The sequence below is a fragment of the Tiliqua scincoides genome, chromosome 2, assembly GCF_035046505.1.
Source record: "Tiliqua scincoides isolate rTilSci1 chromosome 2, rTilSci1.hap2, whole genome shotgun sequence".
NCBI classification, from domain to species: domain Eukaryota; kingdom Metazoa; phylum Chordata; class Lepidosauria; order Squamata; family Scincidae; genus Tiliqua; species Tiliqua scincoides.
Window position 1 is genome coordinate 131399441 of NC_089822.1, and position 21892 is coordinate 131421332.

Consider the following 21892-nt stretch of genomic DNA (forward strand, 5'->3'; position numbering starts at 1 on the left):
GAACTCCTCGTTTCAGCTGGACTCCTTCCTGGTCTGGCCTCTCTCTGGCCCTTCGCCTCCCATGCTCCACTTGATGGCAGCTCCTCTCTGCCACCGAGGGTCAGCTCATCAGTATATCAGCGTGTCGTCAGTTCTCGGGTACTTCCGGTTGTTTCGAACTGGCAGCCTCAGATCTTCAGGCATACAAGGTGGCAGCTCTACCAACTGAGCCAGATATCCTGCAGAATACACATGCAGGTCAATCCAGCCAGCTGATCTCCATGCGTTCTCCTCCTCCATGGCAACAGGAGGAATGTGCAACTGCCTTGCGTTAACATACTCTTGTGTGAACTCTTCATAATCTCAGCATATTAACAGCATGGTAGGCATGCAAGGTGGCTTATGAAGTCACACAATAAAATGTACGATGTATAACAACAACAACAAGTAAAATCATTAAAAACAAAAAACAAAACCCAGTCATACACACACAGCAGAGCCATGGTGGGGTGGGTAACTATTAATTTCAGTTTACAGTTTTCAGCATTTTTCCACTTTCTGTCTTCAAGGAATGCTTTCTGCTGTGATTGGCCTGCTGAGGATTCTGGGGTACATGCAGTAGATTCTGGGATGTGATTAAGGGTGCATGCTCACTTTGAGTGGGAAGTGGGACAAGGTTTTGGGGTCTCACTTTCATTATGTTGACCTATGTCCTAGACATGGCTCTCCAAACCCCAGCCCATGGGCTGGCTCCAGGGTTTGGAAAAAGTCCTCCCCTCCATGAGTGGCGCTTACCGCTGCACCCCTGTGCCCAGATCAGCTTGAAAAAAATGCAGTGCAGCAGCAGAACAGTAAGCGCCCCTTGGGACAGGGAGGCCTTTTCCAGAACGCAGTGGTTTCCAGTTTGGAGACCGCCATCCTAGAACATGCCCACGCTCCCCTGCAACTCTAGATTGATATTTGGAGGCATGTTGCCTTTTAGGGAAGCTGGTCTGACACTTGATAAGCTTTGGAGTAAACCCAAATTCTTTGGAACACAATTTGAAAATCCAGTGTAAAATGATAGCAAGGTGTGCTCTCAAAGACTTGTAAGCAATTAACATATCAAAAATAATTCAGGGTCAGGGTATGGGTACTGTATGTCCAAATGGGGTCAAAACTTGACACAGCACATTCCTGAGGACGACTCGTGATGTTAGGTATGGCATTGCACAAAGTGTGAAGCTGGCTGCGAACCAAGTCTGGGCTTGCTCACTGGTATTTGAGTTTCTTATCTTTTTTATAAGGCTGAGATTTGGATGAGCACATGGCGTTCAGCGACTATTGAATGATCGCATGGGGATCGCTCTCTGTGTGGCATGCCCAGCTTTTGAGACAACAATCTCAGGAGGGTCCCCACTGTTTTTGTGACCAGGCACTGTGTGTGCGTAACAGACACAAAATCAATAGATTAACCTTATCCTGCCTGGCGCTGTACTGCTAGAGGATCTGTGTCTTTCATTTCTTTCTGCTCTAGTAGAAGCACAGAACCAATGGTTGAAATCCCAATCTCAGTTCAGCTGCTTAAATTCCACTGACTTCTGTAGCTGAACTGCTTGTGATAGATCAGTATCCACCCCTGGAACAAACTTCCATTCTGGGCATGGATAAACGGTTGTTTTAATTCCGTCGGGACATCTTCTTTCCTTGGACGCAAGATTCTCTTCCTGAACTCTCATGGGGTTAGAACAGCCCTGTTTCACGCAGTGTCAAAATAAAATGATACAACAATGATGCTAGGATGGCTTCTGCCAGGAGTCCTACTCAGAAGACCGAAGAAGACATGAGAAAGGATGCCAATTCATGGGCAACTACTGAGGCTGTGTATTGCTACCCAACCATATCGCAACTCACCTGTAGCCAATTCATTAGGATCCAGGGGAATGCCACAAGAGGATGTGGCACTTGCCCAATTGTGGGGGAAAAGACGTATGCATCCACTTGCCCGTTTGCCCATTTTTTGGCTGCCTCAGGCAGCTTGGGAAACTGGCCAGGCCTGCCTCTGCAGCTGCACCTTCCACAGAAGCTGGACATACAGGCATTTGCAGGCCAAAGGTGCTTCCCCCCACCCCGGTGTTGAAGAGTCACCTGCTGATCAAGCTGCAGTGAAGGAAAGGCACAGTGATAGGAGCCAACTGAAAATCTGTTCACTGCAGTTCCAACAGAATATATTTCCCCCTGCAGACTATCTGAGTTTCTGGAAAATCTGGTTTGGCCTGCGTCCCCTCTTGCTTCAGTCGAATGGTGCCCCTACTGGGTGAGAAATTCAGTGACCTGCTCTCTTGTTTCAGTTTGCATGCAAATGGGCCCTTTACCCATGGAACAGAATGAAATGACTTGCATGTGAGATGCCTCTGGCTTTCCTGCAGTGTTGCTTAGATGGTTGACTCTGTCGCTGCTTGTCCAGGCTCTAGAGCTCGCAAATGCCACCAACCTCATTTTGCTTTGTGGTGTAGGATGGCAATGGGTGGGGTGGGAAAGGCTCATAAGAAAAGGGGTTTAAGTATTACAGACATAATAGCCATGAAATCCTATTGATTTCTATGGCACTACCTTGCAAGTAAATATTTCCCTATGATCTAAAGCAGGGGTGCTCACACTTTTTTGGCTCGAGAGCTACTTTGAAACCCAGCAAGGCCCGGAGATCTACCAGAGTTTTTTTTACAATGTTCGCGCCATCATAACATATAACATTTATGTGTACAATGTATGTTGGTGCACCTTGAGCCCCACTGAGTATCACAGGACTTACTCCTGAGTAGACATGCCTAGGATTAGGCTGTGAGGCTGCAATCCTAGCCACACTTACCTGGGAGTAAGCCCCATTGAGTACAATGGGCCTTACTCTCGCCGTTTCCTCCCAGAGGCACCTGAAGGCACTCTGCGATCTACTCATTTTGCCTCGCGATCTACCGGTAGATCGCGATCCACCTATTGAGCACCCCTGATCTAAAGCAGTGATTTTCAGCCCCTTTCATCTCATGGCACACTGACAAGGCACTAAAATTGTTAAGAGACACCATAATTTTTGGACAATTGACAAGGCACATCGTACTGACGGTGGAGGGCTCACATCTCCCAGTGGCCCTACTAATTAGTGACCCTCCCCTAAACTGCCATGGCATGGCTGCGGACCATTCGTGGCATAGTGGTTGAAAGTCACATGATCCATCTTCAGAATAGATTTAAGGGCCAAATAACATAGAGCTGATGCAGCAGATCTGTGAAAAGTGTCTCCTGTGTGATGACGGTTCAACTCATGATCTCCTTGATACCTTTCAAATGGGCAGTGAAGACCCTTTTACTCCACCTGGCACTTAAGGTACAATTTATTGCTGGCTGTTTTGTTTTTAATCTGTCACTGCTATTGCATTACTGTAACTGATGTGGTGTGCGTTCTATTATTGTTGTACACTCCCCTTTTGGGGTTTGTTTGTTTTTACTGGAATGGCAGTATAGAAATAATTTAAATTAACAAAGGGCACAATCCTATGCAGGTCTACTCAGAAGTAAGTCCTATTGTGTTCAATGGGACTTACTCCCAGGAAAGTGAGGATAGGATTGCGGCCAATATCAAATTGTGTGTGTGTGTGTGTGTGTGTGTGTGTGTGTGTGTGTGTGTACAGTTTACTGTTGATGTGGCTGTACAGTGCAGTTACATTATCCCAACACTATGTTCTTCTGTAGATCCATTTCTGGATCTCACAACAATCTTTGCATGAAAGCATCATATGACATCTAGAGGGAGTGGCCATTGTTAACGGAAGCAGAACTACCCTCCTCCCTTTGCAATTGTACCAGAGAGAGAGATGCTGAGCTATACTACCATCCTGGCATCCCCATCCTAACCTCTGGTTTGACACTACAACAGTTCCCCAGCCATTAGTGTGTTGGCCAAGGTCACATAGCAAAAACTGGGGAAACAAGAATTTTATCGCTCCATCGTATGACTGCGCCAAGGTCACAAAGAGCTTCTGTTTGTGCTAGAGCTACAGTTTCACAACTGCCTGTAGGATTGTTGGCACTCCAGACCAGAAGCTGGCACTTGGGCTGCTTATATGCTGCCCATTAGGAGCGCTCACTGCATTGTGCTTTTAAATCCAAGGCTGGGCTGGGCTTTCAGTATAAATCCTTGGGGGAAAGAGGTGAAGCCTTTCTCACGCATGGCTCATTGTCACCACTCTGTTGAGTGACTCGTTCTAAGTTACCTGCTTCCCCTCGAAAGGGCTTGTTCCTGAGAACCAAAAGCAGGATCGACTCTGTTTCTTTTAGCTGCTTTTGAAACTGAGCATGTGTTAGAATCCATCAATCAGGTCTTTGTTCTTCACAGCACCTTAAGGTCTGCCTTTTCAACTGAGAAATTGCCCAAGGTGATGTACAGAATTATATGCAACACTGACAACATATAACACACAACACTTGAAGTCTGCAATCCTATACACACTTTCCCGGGTGTAAGCCTTATTGAACATAATGGGTATTAATACTGAGTAAACATGCCTAAGATTGCACTTCAGCTTTAAAACACTGAGAGGGTAGCAACAGCAAGTAAGCAATTACAGCCAGTTCTCTTTATGTGCAAATTTGCTTATCTCAAGGGGCAGAATTGCTACCTTCTCTCATTATCAGCGCCTCTTTTCTCATTATCTACTGTGCAGAGACCTTCCAGAAACTGCAGGGACCTTCAGAATAGTACCTGTGACCAGCGCATAAGCCTTTAAAATGGCATGCAGAAGCTTCCGCCAGTCTTTTTAAAGGGCTTTGTGCTGGTTGCAGGCACCACTTTGAAGGTCCTTGCAGCCTCTGGAAGATCTCTACAGTATTCCGAGAAATCTTCACATTTCCTGCTGCACTCTACGGGCTTCCTCAGGGTATCTGCTGAGTTCTTCTGATGGCCGGGAAGGTACCCCTTCATGCCCAAGGTAGCCCTTGTACCTAACCCCATTGTTCCCTTTAGGATCAATGGTTTGTTATCTGCAAATTCGCTATCCACTAGGGTTTTCAGGAACCAAACTCTAGTGGATAATGAGAAATAACTGTAGTTTTCTGGTGGGGTGCATTCCTTTTGCAACAACCCCACCTGGGGGTGGAAGATTGAAGAACTTAAAGGAAGTAATACGCACTTTCTCTCTGCAGCCTATCTATCCAATGATTGTCCTTGAAAATTCTTTTAAATGTGACTGTCATCTTCCTGATCCCTTTCTGATGAAAGCCCCAAGGTTTGCAGAAACGGAATGTCACAAGTAGTCAGCTGATAGCGTGGAACTGAAGAAACAGGCTGGGGTGGAGAACAGCTCCAGGGTTAGTGTAATCCAGGGCTCTTCTGAGAGCTACACCAAGCTCACTTGAAGTATGGCACTAGGTGTGAATTCCAGGTGTCTGGCTTCCTGTTTCAAGCGGGCCTTCCTTTGAGCATTCCATTGATGCATGTCAGCATCGCACCTGCTCAGGACACTGATTGCTGACGTGCTACTGTTGCACATGCATGTGTTATGATCTGGTTTAAATAAGACTCCAGGCTCATGGAATGCTTATCAAGCATCAGTAGTATAAATTCGATGTGATTTTTTTTTGTGCACATCAAGTATCACACTGAAGTTGAACAGGAAGAAAGACTGCAGAAGGTTGGCTATAATGAGAATGTGAATCTCACCAAGCAGCTAATAATGTTTGACTGTATTCCAATGTGATCCTGCTTGCCCTAAAAGCTTTTCTGCATTTATAATGCAAAAACTAAACTATTCCAGGTGTATCCACCTCTTTTCACGCACCCCATCTGTCCAACCCCGCCCCATTCTTCCCACTCATGACCCCCGTGTCAACTTACCAGTGCCAGGGCTCCCATGGAGGAAACTATTGCCTGATAAGAGCCACACACTGTTTGTGGCAACAGCCATGCTGCATTCTACAGCACATTGTATTTTGCGACTTGTATTTTGCTGTGCCACCGGAATGTGAGTTCCAGCAATGCAATAGGCCCATAGGATTGGGCCATTCATTTAGTACTTTATAAAGGCAGGTTTATCTGGCAGTTATTGAATCACCCAAAGGTGGTGGTTGGCAACCTTCAGTCTCAAAAGACTATGGTATAAGCCTACAGTACCTGGTATTCCCAGGCGGTCTCCCATCCAAATACTAACCAGGCCTGACCCTGCTTAGCTTCCGAGATCAGACGAGATTGGGCATGTGCAGGATAACAGTTGGGACTGAATCACCCAAACCTCTTCACCATTGTCTTATGGTGACCCTGCATGCGGCTAGTCTGTATATGTCCCAGCAGAGTTGAAGGCATTAGTATGACAAAACATTGGATAAAGTAAAAAATTGGGCAATCACAAGAAAAACACCTCAAACTATTAAAATAAAGAGCACCGTTGTTTAAAAGATGATGTATGAAAGACACAAGAGACTGACATTTATCAATGCATTTCAAGGTTAAAAAAAACCCACACAGACACGTACATGCATGACACCCTCTCATCATTTAGAAATGCATCAAAATCACAAGTTTTGCAAAACCAAGTGGCAGTAATAATGATAAAGAAAACAAAAGGAACACAAACTTTTCTTGACAATTTAGCCATTTGATAACTACACATAGATGGCTTTGAAAAGAGAATGCGAGGTAAACAATATAAGGAACCTGACGCATAATCTAGCTAGACCAACTTCTTCTTTTTCTTCTCTCTCTTTTTTTTGTCTTTGAAAAATGTGACATCCCATGTCCTCAGTGTATGCAAAAGAATGAAAAAAGCACAAAGGAAAAGTACAAGGTACAAAACAAAGCTTTATCTGAAAACACATCTTGAAAACACTGAGTATGGCTTTCAAAAGGAATCCTAATTCTAATTATGGTTTGGCCATCAACTTCCTTTGTGCATTTAAATATACAACCTCCTTTTAATGCATTTTACTAAGGGTTATAACTGTTAATATGAAACAGTTAAGTTCATGACAGCTGGAAACGCTTTTTCCGATGATGTAACGCGCCTCAGGATTGGGTCAAAAAATACTTAAGACTGAAACTCTAAGCACTTACTTGAGTGTCCCACTGAACTCAACTGGGCTTACTTTTGAGTAAATATGCTTAGGATTGTGCAGCAAGTCTGCAATATTAAAACACACATTCCAGCGTTTCTGACACCAATTTTGGACCTGCAAAGTTGTGTTCTTAGTTGCTCAAGGGACATGCTCTGTTCTTGTTCATAAATCTATTGTTATTACCCTATGCCTTTCACCTCATGATCAGAATGCTAGACTTCCTAATGGAAGTTAGGTCACTGTATAAAAACAGAGAAGAAAAAACCAGGCTTATCTAGAAATAGAGCTCAAAAAACTTTGGGACAATATTTCAGAGCTAAAGGCACATCTCTTACAGTTTGGTGTGAAGAGGTAGGCTCCGTGAATGTCCCGTGACAAACTTGTTCCCCCTAGGGAGAAGCTTAATGTGCACTGTATATTTGCAACTTGTACCAGAGCACGTTTGAACTCAGAAGTAGATGCTGGAGAACACAGCTACATGCGGCCTGCTCCTTTCAGAGGTGTTTGGATTTCATTTCCTAGACTTTCTCCATCACTCCTCGAGGCAGGGTCTGTGGGGAATGCAGCTCCATCGACTGCCTCCGGCGAACATCACGCTCCTCCCAGTCTTCCTCTGGCTCATAGCCTTTGAAGATGGCTAGCCTCTCTGAGAGGGTCTTTGCATGAGGGAAGAGAGCATAGTTGTAGAGCAGGGAAGCTATCACTGCTCCAGCCATCGGACCCAGCCAAAAAACCTGAGGGCGAAAATGAAGGTGAGCTGGGCTAAGCTAAAGCTATTGAAGTCCCAAAAACTCTTAGGTAAAAAATCTGATGACATATATATTTTTTTTCAGCTTCCAAATTCCAAATTCTTCCCCCCCCAATAGATTGCGCCTATTGCATTGGGAAGAGAAGCATTGGTACAATTGCAAGGTGACATCTGCCCAATGACCTGACGGGTTTTCCATTCAATATGGGATCTTCTGACCTGCAGCTCCTGGCTGCAGGTATTTCTCTCCTCCATCAGTTCTCATAGTTTTCCTTCTTCTCTCCTATACCTTCATCTAACTTTTTTTCATTTCCCTGGATCCATCTGGACCACATTCACTCCAAAGTGTAGCCCTTCTCCCCAATGCCAGAGTCTTCCTTGCACACACTTACCCTGGTGAGGAGGATGATAGACTGGCACCAGTCCTCAGACTTAGGGCATCGATTGGCATGAGGAAGCATGGGAAATGTAGATTATGACGCTCGTCCATTGACAGCAGAAAAATCTGGAGATTATATTTCTCATGCATCCTGGCATCAATGGATACTTTACACCTGAGCCCATCTCTGCCCAGAGGCTGACCCAACACCACCATCCCCAGTGTAGGTTTGAGAAAGGGCTTGACAGTGGGGGTGGGTGGGTCCCCAGGTCTTATTTTAATGGACCCAAAATTAGATGAGTTAATCGAGGGCTTGAGTCCAAAAAAGTCCTAATAAACACATTGGAGTACAGGTGTTTTTTAGGTCACACTGGTATTTTTTAGATCGCTGGTAAAAATTATTGTGACAGTGTGAAAATGATTATTATTATTAAGAACAGTAATCCAACCTTGGTTGAATGGCCCAGACCTTAAAAGCAACTAATGTATTTGTGGTGTACCTGACCCAGATTCCAAATCGGATTGTTGGTACTACAAATCTCACATGGGCTAAAGAAGGTGCAAAAGAGAGCAACTAAGATGATTGCTGGGCTGGGGCACCTTCCTTATGAGGAAAGGCTACGGCGTTTGGGCCTCTTCAGCCTAGAAAAGAGATACCTGAGGGGGGACATGATTGAGACATACAAAATTATGCATGGGAAGGATAAAGTGGATAGAGAGATGCTCTTTACACTCTCACATAACACCAGAACCAGGGGACATCCACTAAAATTGAGTGTTGGGAGAGTTAGGACAGACAAAAGAAAATATTTCTTTACTCAGCGTGTGGTTGGTCTGTGGAAATCCTTGCCACAGGATGTGGTGATGGCATCTGACCTAGATACCTTTAAAAGGGGACTGGACAAGTTTCTGGAGGAAAAATCCATTATGGGTTACAAGCCATGTTGTGTGTGTGCAACCTCCTCATTTTAGAAATGGGCTATGTCAGATGCAACGGAGGGCACCAGGATGCAGGTCTCTTGTTATCTGGTGTGCTCCCTGGGGCATTTAGTGGGCTGTTGTGAGATACAGGAAGCTGGACTAGATGGGCCTATGGCCTGATCCAGTGGGGCTGTTCTTATGTTCTTATGAAGCACATCTCAGATGCCTGCAATATGACTGCCCCAGTCCCTAAGTGAAATAGTGCGAAGAATCCATGAATGTCTGCCAAAGTTGCAAGGAGTGTTTGCTTCCTCCATTCTTTCACTTCATTGAACACAAATGTTAAGTCGTGTCCTCGCATACAGAAGCCAGATCCAGTGAAAAACCACCCTGAAACTGGCTCAGACCAGAATCCAAAGAATTCACACAGCCGATAACTAAAACCCGGGTGTGTTTTTTCCATCTATTGCCAAGTCACGAAGAGCAAATCACTTAAGCCCTTTCCTGTTGCAACACAGCCTGATCAAGCAGGCAATAGTTTGGCAGTAGTTTGGCAATACTTTGTTGCCAGGCACTACATCCAACTAGCTACTCTTCCAACTAGCTACTCTCGGTCCCATGTCATTGGATTATCTATTTAACATTGTGCTGCCAAAGGCATTCTATTTCTAGGAAAGTTGGCTGGGCCACTGTGTCTCACGGGGCCAGGCAGACCCAGTTTTCTGGGACCTCTCCCTGAGAAAGAACTCTCCATAAGGCCATTGTGCATTGTAGGAATGGTTTAAAACAAGTGGCAATGTGTGTTGCTGGTCCAAGTTTCAGCTGCATCTATAAAAGTTATCATTCTATGCAGAGGGATATATTTTATTTGCTTATACCAGTGATTTTCAACCTTTTTCATCTCATGGCACAATGAGAAGGCACTAAAATTGTCAAGGCACACCATCAGTTTTTCGACAATTGACAAGGAACACCCATTGACAGCAGGGGCTCACATCCCCCAGCGGCCTACTAAAAAATGACCCTCCCCCAAACTCCCATGGCACATCAGCAGACCGTCCGCGGCACACTAGTGTGCCACAGCACAGTGGTTGAAAATGGCTGGCTTATACTATATATTCTGCTGTGGAATTCAAGGCAGAATGGAAGGGATTTCTAGGGGTAGCCCTAACCAGCACTGATGCAGTGGGGCCAGAGTGGCTGTGCTGCATCCAATTCTGGTAGTGAGCAGTCTGGAGGTCTCCTCAAAATAAGGAGACATTTGTTCCCTTGCCTTCGGGAAAGCCCCAGCCTGCACAGTGGGTCTACTTGGACCTGAGCCAGCTACATCACCGGTTCAAGTTCAAGTGCAGCTGTGTTAAGATTTCAGGCCCAGGGAGGGAGATAGGAAGCAGTGTGCATGGCTGCCACTAATCCTGCCGCCTCCCAGGACCTGATCTACCTATCCCAACCCTCCCCCAGCCTTACACCCTCTTCTACCCTCTCCTCTTCCCCCAACCCTGCGCTGCTTGGAGCAGCTCTTACCCACTCCAGCATGCGTTCCTCCTTATACTGGCATTGGAGGGTCAGTGCAGGCCTTTCCACTGGTTCCACTAACTCCTATGCTGTCACAACGTGCTTTATGGCACATTTACAACTGCCTAGGCTGGTGCAGCAGTTGCTAGCAAAGATTAGGTTTGTGCCAGCAGTCTCCCATCCATGTACTGGCCAGACCCATATGTGCAGAAAAGGGACTGCATTATGTTTCCTCAGACCAAGTCCTCACATATACAGAAGCAGTGGATCTGTGGTGGACAAGCATTTAAATGCAAATATGCCATGCACTGATGCAAATTCATGATGTAAAACACAGCCTGCTATTAGGCTTATTGCAGTACGCAAGGCTCATTAATACGTTATAGGGCAATTATGTTCCTTTAGCATTGTTAACCAGGACACTCAGTGTAAAATCAGGACTGGCTATTGCTGTGTGAAGAGCCTCCAGCAATGTGAGGAGTTGGATAATGATCCTTGGTGCTACACATAAGAAGACCTCTCATCTATGAAACACCGTCCACCTGTTACAAGCTGTGTACAAACTGCTTGATGTCTTACCCAGTGGTTGTCAAAGTTGCCCATAATCACAGCAGGAGCAAAAGATCTAGCAGGGTTCATGGAGCAGCCCGTGTAGTAGATCTAGGAAAATGAGAAAGGTGTTGATTTATATGGACAAAACGCTGTATGCAAGTGGTTGACAACTTGCTGAGTTAAAGAGGGGAAAGGATCTCAACAACCACTTCAAGTCACGGAGACTCTTCTTGCAAAGAAGTGCAAGAAGTGCACAAAAGAGGATGGGCGTGAAAGAGCACCCTCTCCTCCCATTGCTCCACTGCTTCTGTGATCATCTCCCAAGCACTCTCATTTGAGTACTTGGCGAAAGAACCTGAGTCGCCTTTTCTCCCCAGTTGCTTCTTGTAAAGCGACCAAGTGGAGAGAATGCTGGGAATGGGGAGATTTTGCTTCCAGGTTCCTCCACAGTGGACAAAAAATAGCAGCTGAGAGGGATGAGGACAGTGAAGTGAGCAACGGTGGGGCGGGGGGTTGAGATACGTGCTGGTAGCAATAGCAATAGATCAACATAAACGTTATGCCCTAACAGAAGCAGCAAACAAGTACTGAGGTTTGAGCAACTGGTAAAGTGAAACTTTATTTTTTGTTACTCTCGTAAAGCTAAGAGGGTCCCAATGAATGAACCATTTTAAAAAGTGGATCCCAGTGCTAAAAAGTTTGGAAACCACTGCACTAAGTGGAGCCTATTCAAACATTTCAGGATATTTTCTGGACAAATTTCTGCGCCCCACCCCTCCAATAGCTATTTTTGACACAAAAATTGAAGCTGGCAAATATTCAGTGCAGTCCAAACATTAACTTTCCCAGCTATCTGCCAGCCATGGGAAGCCAGTATCCCACTTTCTCAAAAGTAAGACTTGTCTTTCACACACATGCAGTTGCTGCCAAGAGACATTGTTGAGATACACACCCCAAGCAGGTGACCCAGGGCAACAGAGAGACCAATGGACAAAGCTGGGGATCCCATGTTGTCAGTTCTGCAGTCATCAGTGGAGGCAAAAATGCACAGGACCAACTGGAAAGTGAGGAAGATCTCCATGGTAACCGCCTGCCCAGATGTTGTGTCATTATGCACCTTAAAGAAAGAACAAGAAAATCAAGTATCTTCTATGAAGTTCTTACCATGGGCTAACACTTCCAGAGGAGTAGCCATGTTAATCTATAGCAGAAACAATCAAGACTCTTGTGGTGCCTTAAAGACTCACACATTTATCGAGGCAGAAGTTGTCATGGACTAGATGGTGCCTCTGATGAAGTGGGTTTTGGTTCACCACAGCTTCTGCTTCAATAAATGTATGAGTCTTTAAGGTGCCACAGGATGCTAGGTTGTTCCTACCATGGCATGAAGCAACACTTGGAAGCATTAAAAATTTGAAATGTGTGCACATTGAACATTTTAACAGACCGTGTTAGGGTACATCTAAAGCTGTTCACTGAGAATTGTGAGTAGCTTCTGTTCAGTTCTATTATAAGCAACATTTTGAAACATCTGAACCATCTGGAGACTAGGTGGCTTTGAACTAGGGCTGTTTCACATGGGCGTTAATTCCCTGCCACAGTGATTTGTCAGTTATTTGACTTACACTGGAGGAAAAACCCGGAATGTACCCACAGATAGAATTGCTATTACTTGCCTCTTTTGTGACTACAATTGCATTTTGATTTACCTTGCCCTTACATAAGTTGTTGCAGGGTGGATAGATGATCTTGGCTTAGAAAGCCATTAGGAAGGCCACTGGCATTCTTGTAATGGCCAAGATTTTTTAACTGTGATGTACTCACGCTGGTAGATATAATTAAAAACTATGTCTGAATCCTGACATTTGAACACTTAATGCTCAGATACTTCTTTGACATGCTTGGCTCACAAGCAGACTTGATATTAACTTTGGGCTGCATAACACGACCCACCAAGCCAAAGGGTGCAATCCTAACCAACTTTGCGGCACTGATTTAGCAGCAATGCAACCTCAAGGTAAGATAACAAAGATGCCCTTTCCTTGAGGAGGCCCCCTTGACTGCCCCCCCACTACAGGATGCAGTACACACCACATTAGCATAGCTATGTCAGTGCTGGAAAGTCGGTTAGGATTAAGAACATAAGAACAGCCCCACTGGATCAGGCCACAGGCCCATCTAGTCCAGCTTCCTGTATCTCACAGCGGCCCACCAAAAAAATGAGCCCGTTTCCATTTGCCCTGCAAGGAATGGGTCTGTCCTCCCGAACTCATTGCACCCAAAGTCAAGTAACCAGCCATGTATTGTGACCTGCCAGGTATTGACATGCTCTCTGCATCTGCAGTTTTCAGCTGGCAGCAAAATCCTTAGGTTTGCTGGGCATGCTGGGCCACCCTATCTGGCTTCTTTGGCTATGTTAGGTCTCCAAGTTTTGTAAGTACAGTATAAGTTATTTCATGTGATCATTAGGAGAATAATGATGATCATAATCAAAGACTATTATTGCTATTCTGCGACTCTCAGAAGCACTATTGTAAACAACTACTCTAGACAACTATTCTAGTGGTATGGCGTTTGTCCTCTGCAGTACCCCTTCACATGGTCCACCCATTGGAAGTAGCACTGGAAGTAACTGGTGATGACATCATTGCTAGTTTGCTAGTTTCTTCTAGGTTTGGAGGCCAGATACAACGCAACAGAGACTCAGTAGGAGATTCAGAGTGGACAGGAGGGCTTATTTGAGTGCAGAAAAGCATGTTTTGGAGCCTCCTGCTACTGTTTGTTGTGTTGTGTTCCTGGTCTCCCTGCTGGGTGGCAAGTGTCCAGGGGTCCTGCAAGTACCACCAGACACCACCTCAAGTACCACCTGGTGGTACCCGTACCACTGGTTGAGAAACACTGTTCTAGACCAAAGTAGCTGAAAGTCTGCACCAACAACAGCTGAACTCTGTGTCCTGAATATGGCATGCAAAACTGTACTGGACATGGTACTGAATACGGTATGAAAATTGTTGTATGATTTGTTGTTCTGCTATTCCTGGGGAACTGTGCAAAGGAGACATGCAAAGCTCAGAAGCTTTCAAGTGTTGTCTACTGAAATTTCAGCCCACATTAATATTTGGCTTTCAAGATTCCACCTGGTGTTGTCCAAGCATCTCTCTGCAGCCTTAATGGCTAGACTGAGCTTTATGTAAAAAAGAAGAATGATCCTTCAGATTTTCAGGTTGCGGAATTCTGCTCTTGGTAGCCAGATTTGCGTTGCTGCTGTGTACTCTCAGCAGTAAGGAATACACACATTAAGGGCACAATCCTAACCAGGTCTGCGCAGAAGTAAGTCCTATTTTGTTCAAAGGAAAGTGTGGTTAGGATTGCAACCTTAATGTATGCAGAGTAATAGTGCCCTCAAGTATGGATTGCCTTCCCTGCCAGCTGTGAAGTCAGAAGCCTATTAGGCAAGTGAAGAGAGTAACACAAATTACTCAAATTACACAAATTACTAATCACAAATAGCTGAGTCCATTGTAGCATTGAATTGTGTTGAATTGTAGCATTATCACAATCATTGCTATAGTGGACTGCAGTATTGCGATCAGTATTGCCAGTGTCTTGATGGCAGCCCACTATCAGAAGAGTTTCCACCATTTTATGCCATCCAACCCTATTTAATTTGCATGGTTCCAGTTTTTCTCACTGGATGTAGATTTATCCACGGTCCCTATTTTGGCTAGAACAATCACCCCCTATTCACGCATCACAGCCTTCCCTTATTTGTTCCCTGGAGGATTCTTGATTCCACGCAGGGTAGTTTGACTCACAAAGGATGTCAAGGACAAAATGTGCTATTTGTTTTAGCAGAGCAGGCAGAATAAATGTTATGTACTCTTCTTTTAATGAGTTTTCAGTCACAGTAGCATCCTGATCTGAAATCCTGATTAATGTCAGTGAATTATATAAGCCTTTTCATTGCCAAAATGGGAGTCAAAGCATATCCACCATGACACCTGATGTATATATAGACCCCATGGTCATGGCTAAAACTTAACTGAACATAAGTATTTGTACTATTACATTTTTGTTCTGCTCTTTCCCCAAGGAGCTCAGGGTAGTATATAAAAATAGTATAATATTAGAATTGTAAAGAATCTTGGAGGTCATCTCGTCCATCCCCTGTCCAGTTCAGTCAACTGCAACAGCATTCTCTTTATTCCATTTTATCCTTGTCACAATCCTGTGGAGTTGAACTAACACGACTGGCCCAAAAGCACTCAGTGAGCTTCATAGCCAAAGAGGGTTCTGGGTCTCACACACCTAGGGTAACACACAAATGAGCACACAATATTAATATATAAGTGGAAAAAGGTACTTAGAATCATTGTAGTGGCCTGAAATTTTTACTGTGAATCCTAGAAGGATGAAGCTTGTTTCCTGATTTTATTTTTTCAGACTTTTAAGATCATTCCATTTTGAGCACCAGAAGTGCTCAACTATTTTTGATGTCTAACTATTTTTGATTAGTCTGCACCTCTACTGCTTTGAGCATTCAGTGTTCCTCCCTCCTCCTGAAGTCAGAAATCCAATTTTGGTATGTTTTGAAGGGTCAGGAACTAGACTTTGTTATTCACTTTGATTGGAACCTCTCAGCAACAGGTGAAACCTGTAATTAGCTGTGGACCAGAATGTTGCATTTCGCAACGATGGGACGTAGGGTTGTCAGAGACTATTGATTCCTATTCAGGCCTATATGTCTCATCTCCACTAGTTTGGTTTCTGCTGGTTATTACTCTGTCAGTTGTTCATGGGAGAGACTCAGTGAAGGACTAAGGGCACAATCCTAACCAGGTCTACTCAGAAGTGTTATTTTATTCAGTGGGGCTTACTCTCAGGAAAGTGTGGTTAGGATTGCAGCCTAAGTATAGAAAAAAAACCCATAAAATCTTCCTTGTGTGTGTGTATGTGTGACCTCAGCTAAGAGATTTATGCTACCAGAAAAAAATTCCAGGTTTCTCCAGTGGAGAATTTAAATAGGATTGGGCTGTTAGTTTTATTTAGTTTAAGAGGGTAAACTGTGTTCATGTGAATTAATTAGTACTCTTCTGCACACAAACACACATGAAACTCATTACATATTGTAGCGGTTTCCTTTAAAAAGTAAGAATATTTAAAAGAATGTTTAATCTCAAAATGGATCCAGTTGTCCTGTGAGTAGATAGCTGTGGGGATGCTTTGGAAGGGTAACAACACAATGCAATGCAACTCAACACAACATCTCCTCCAAAGGCAAAATAGGGACAGTGTTTTGCAGGGAGCAGAAAGCAGTGTCTGCCTATAGCAAATAGGGATTTATTTGCTCTGTTTGATATACCTGAGAGCAGGATTTTGCCATTTCTGAAAGTGGCAAAGGGAGTGGGTCCATTTTCCATTTATACTTAGCCCCATAGAAGCCATGTAGAAGGAGAGGCCACATGGTGGCCAGTCATGCTAACATTGTTTGGTCTTCCTGAAAGAGGATGCTGAAGGGCTGTCCTTTCCCCACATAACTTTGATCTCCAATGCCATAAACCAGTGGTTCTCACATATTTAGCTCCGGGACCCACTTTTTAGAATGAGAATCTGTCAATACCTACCGGAAGTGATGTCATGACCGGAAGTGACATCATCAAGCAGGAAAATTTTTAACAATCCTAGGCTGCAACCCTACCCATGCTTACCAGGAATAACTTCCATTTACTGTCATTGTTAAAAGAACATACATAGTAGCTTGTTCAAAGTACAGGTCTGTAACATGTCCCCAAATACAGTCACACACCATGGTAGCTTCAAGTCTAATATATTAAAAATAAAATATTGAAATGAATGGGTCCCACCTGAAATTGGCTTGCAACCCGCATAGTGGTTCCTGACCCACAGTTTGTGAAACACTGCCATACACAGTATGGGAGGGAACCAGGTTGCACGCAGTTTTTATCACCTCCCTCAGGTTCCAATGGGTTTGATTCAGAATAAGCTGAGTTATTCCATCCCCACCAGTGGGAAACAACTTGGATTTATTTGAGTCAATCCAAATTAGTTTATCCTGGTCACATCCTTGTTTGGGCATGCAGTGATCTCTAGTCCCTGCCTCATCTGCATGAGCTTCCAGTCCACTCTTTGTTTCTATTCATCCAACCCCCATCCAGTAGTGTTAGGTAAAGGGGAAGGGAAACAGGAAGGGATACTTCCCATGTCACCCCACCACCCATTGTCTGGCATACTGCTATACAGTGCACCAGGCACAAGGAGACTTAGGAAATGTAATTTTCCAAAGAGGTACTGCAGATATCTGTACCCCTTGGAAAAACTACATTCCTTGGGTCTGCTTGCACCTACAAAGCTGGCGCTGGAGGGGGAAGAGAACTCCCTCCCACTTGCTACTGTCACCACAGCAGTAAACTGACGTCCATTCAGTTGTGATTTTAAGCAAATTTGGAGAAGAATTATGGTAGCCTAATGCTCACCTCACACTTGAAACGAATATAATGAGCTCCCAAAATTCATATCTTTGAACCGGAAAATATATATGTCTTGGAGACACATCTAGTTTCCATGCCACTTTAAGGTAACAGAAAAGGACTCAAACTTATTGAACAGTATTGTACAAGCCCAGGGCTGTGTGATAGAGATCAGGCTGGGCCAGACCTCCTCATAGATTATTTTCAGGCTTGTAAACAGCATTATTTCCTGAAAATTAATTACTGTGGTTTATTGTTTCACCTAAGCTTCCTACTCTACAGGATCTGGGCAGTGGAAACTGGTGAAACTGATAAATGAGCAGCTACAACTGCCAAGGGAGCTGTTGTAATAGCCAGGCTCACCAGGAAACATCCTCTGAAACCTGTACGTGGGACCTAGGCAGCCTCATTTACGTGGCTAAATAGGCAGCAGTTGTAAAAACACAGATTTGTCATGCCAGCTTGGATACTTAGCTTGGATACTGGGATGGGCACCAGTTGACACCAGTCACAGGGAGTTGGGACATGGTGCGGTGACAAGTTCTGCGATCCCTAATTACTCCAACAATTACTCCAAAACAGGTTGCAGCACAATGAAACTCATAAAGGTCAAGGCAGAGTTTTCTTGTGCACAATGTCAATATAGTCAATTTTATTCTGCAAGCAGCCTTAATCATCTGAAAGGGGTAAAAAAGTCTAACAGCTAGGGTTCCTATCTTTTTTTTTCCTGGCACCACTTCTGTGTCTCTAACACAGTGGTTCTCACACATTCAGCACTGGGACCCACTTTTTAGAATGAGAATTGGTCAGGACCCACCGGAAGTGATGTCATGACCAGAAGTGACATCATCAAGCAGGAAAATTTTTAGCAATCCTAGGCTGCAATCCTACCCACACTTACCCAGGAGTAAGTCCCATTGACTATCATTGTTAAAAGAACATACATAGCAGCTTGTTCAAAGTACAAGTCTGTAACATTTCCCCAAATGCAGTCACATACCATGGTAGCATCAAGTCTAATATATTAAAAATAACATACTGAAATGAATGGGGACCCACCTGAAATTGGCTTGCGACCCACCTAGTGGGTCCCAACCCACAGTTTGAGAAACACTGCTCTAACAAATGCGTGGCAGACATAAATCCAATAGGTATAGCTTTTTCCCACCACAGAGAAGCAAGAAAGGAAAGCTACGCATGCTGAATTTCTGCTTGTTAACTGTACCAGTGGTCAGTAGGAAATGCCTGAGATCTTAGAAGGTTGCTGCTAATTAGAGTACAATAATACTGAGCCAGACAGACTCAGGTTTGACTCAATACATGTGTATTGATCTATATGTTCAATGAGCTGCTATGCAGTTTTGAACTTTGATCGAGAAAACTTGGAATCAAACCTCAGACCAGCCATGGGTAAGTCATTATCTGTCATCCTCAGTTCCTCATCTGTAAAATGAGAACAACTGTGCCCTTACATTTAAAACATGAGAATGGTTGTTAGATTCCCACATGCTGTATTCCCAGATTTGAACATCATCAAATTGTCTTTCCTGTCCAGGGCCTGATAATACTCTATAAATTTGCTGCTCTCTCCCAAGCTCCAATTAACCCATAAGCAGTAAATAACCAAATAGTTTGTGGTGACTAAAACAAGTGAGCTCAGCCACACGTTGCAAGGGGAAAAGCATTTTTTTCACCTGTTTTAAGATCCCAGAGCCCAATGCCTTCTAATGGCATGGCTTTATCCCAGATGGCACTCATTTTTCACATGTTCAGAGAATTAGGCCCTTCAATACCACAAGGAACCCTGAAGCACACCGCTCAGAACATGCGCTACGACATGAGGATGGTGAAACACCTTGGATCTGCCAAGCCCCACCCCTTCTTGCCATGGATGTGAATCCCAAAGTCCCTTATGGACTACCATATGAGGTACATATCCTTTAGCTCAGTATCACAGTTCTGAATTGTTTTCTCAGCATTTATGGAGGAGCATGTTAGTTAATTGCCAGAAACGTGGTATAGAAGTCAGCCTATGAACAGTGAGGCCCAGGTTCAAATCCTCCCACAACCGTGAAGCTCAGTGACCTGGAAGACTCTGGTACTGATGCACACACCCTGTAACAGCCCTTCAACCCTTCCCAGTTTGACTAGTGGTTGTGTTCTTACCCTGTTGCTGGCCAAGCTCCCCCGGATATGAGGTGGTGTGAGTTGATGCAGGAGGGCAGCCCCCGTCACAGCTCCCAGGAGCTGGGCCACTATATAGAAGATGGCTCTCAGTAAGGAGACGTGAGAGCCCACCAGGCATGCCACCGTCACGGCAGGGTTGATATGGGCCCCGCTGACGTGCCCCACAGCCTGAACCAAGGTGGCGATGGCCAGCCCAAATGCCAGTGAGATCTGGAGGACATTGGGTGGAAAAGCAGGCCAGCTGAGAGCGGAACCCAGTCCAAAGAAGATGAAGAGCAGCGTGGCCAAGAATTCAGCAAGGACGGCTCGGGTGAAGGCCACGGAGCGGAGTTCCCACATCATGGGTGCAGAGTGATCAGGAGAACGCCCAAGGCAGAGACTGGTAGCTTCGACTCTTCTGCTTAGGGATTGATACTGGAAGAATACTGGGGTACAGTGACTCTGTGTATATATATTATGTCTATCTGCAGAACAGCCAAAGATCATCAAGTGGAGGTGGGGTTTGGTAATGTAATGCTCTTCACTCCTGTTCCAGGTGAGGAGTTTTCAGGCCCAGCCTTCCCTTCTGATAACCAGAGAAGTTAACATTTGACAGCCTGATACATTTTTTTTTCTGTCAAGAGCCCAGCCCTTTCAGCCTCAGGCTGACTTGCAATGCCTCCTTCTATACAGTGCATTCGGTAGGTCTCTCCTCCTCTATCCTCTAGTGCAGGGGTGCCCAAACCCCAGCTCTGGGGCCACTTGCGGCCCTTGACGCCTTTCAATGCAGCCCTCAGGGAGCCCCCAGTCTCCAATGAGCCTCTGGCCCTCCGGAGATTTGTTGGAGCCCACACTGGCCCGCCGCAACTGCTCTCAGCGTGAGGGCGACTGCTTGACCTCTCACGTGAGCTGTGGGATAAGGGCTACCTCCACTGCTTGCTGTTCCACGTCTGTGATGCAGTAGTGGCAGCAAAAGAAAGGCCAGCCTTGCTTTGTGCAAGGCCTTTTATAGGCCTTGAGCTATTGCAAGACCTTCAATCATTCATATAAGTTCATCTTTAATGTATTCATTTATGTAAACTTATGCAAATTTATTCAAATTTTAAATGTAAATTAATTCTTTTTCCACCCGGCCCCCAACACCGAGTCAGAGAGACGATGTGGCCCTCCTGCCAAAAACTTTGGACACACCTGCTCTAGTGCAGTGTGTGTGTGTGTGTTTAACCTTTATTGGCATTATAAATATTACAGCAAACAACTGACAACAAAGTGGAACAATACAACCGTTATCCACTAGACTAGTTCAGGAAAACTAAAAAGAGAAAAAAGAAATAGGATCTAGAAAGAAAAGGAGCCAGAAGGGACAACCTTATCCTTTCAATAAAACAGGTGTTAAATGGAAAAAGGTGACTACAAAAATTTTAAAGAAGATTTTATAGAACTAAAGTCCGGCGTTTTTTGTAATGTATAGGCCAGGAAACTAGCCACTGAATACGTCAAGGGAGCAATAGAGTCTTCCAACAACTGGGGAAGGGGTGATACCTGAGGGGGAAAATTAGAAATCCAGGATTCTAGATAAATCCTACGATGAGAATCATGAGAGGGACAAAAAAGCAAAATGTGTAAAAGAGTATCCGGGGTCTCCCCACAGAATAAACATAATCGTTTCTCGCGAGGAACTCGCATGAAACGACCATAATGAACAGCTGAGGGAAATATGTTGAGTCTAGCGAGCATGAAGGCTCTCTTCAGTCTAGGATTAGTGAGGTGAAAAAAATAGTTTGAAGTGGCAACAACATGTTGCGGAAAAAGACCTAGGGAAAGGGGGGAACAGGTCAAATTAAGAGAATTTTTTAAAGTATTGAATTCAGCTAGAAAAAGGTGGTCTTTGATAATTTTATAAGCTTGAGATAAGTTGATAGTGCAGTGATTTTCAACCTTTTTTGTCTAACGGCACACTGACAAAGGTACTGAAATTGTCAAGGCACACCAGCAGTTTTTTGATTACTGACCAGGCACACCATGCTGTTGGGGGGGGGGGCTCGCATCCCCCAATGGCCCTAC

At 44.5% G+C, this 21892-nt stretch overlaps 1 protein-coding gene across 1 annotated transcript; it reads right to left on the reverse strand.

The window, feature by feature from the left end:
* Positions 1 to 7577: 7577 nt before the first annotated feature.
* On the reverse strand, positions 7578 to 20191 carry LOC136639700 (aquaporin-2-like). Its single transcript, XM_066614127.1, has 4 exons — positions 19829 to 20191; positions 12127 to 12291; positions 11202 to 11282; positions 7578 to 7793 (listed from the first exon to the last, which is right to left on the reverse strand). The coding sequence occupies exons 1-4, from the start codon at positions 20189 to 20191 to the stop codon at positions 7578 to 7580; spliced, it is 825 nt and encodes a 274-aa protein (XP_066470224.1).
* Positions 20192 to 21892: the final 1701 nt, after the last annotated feature.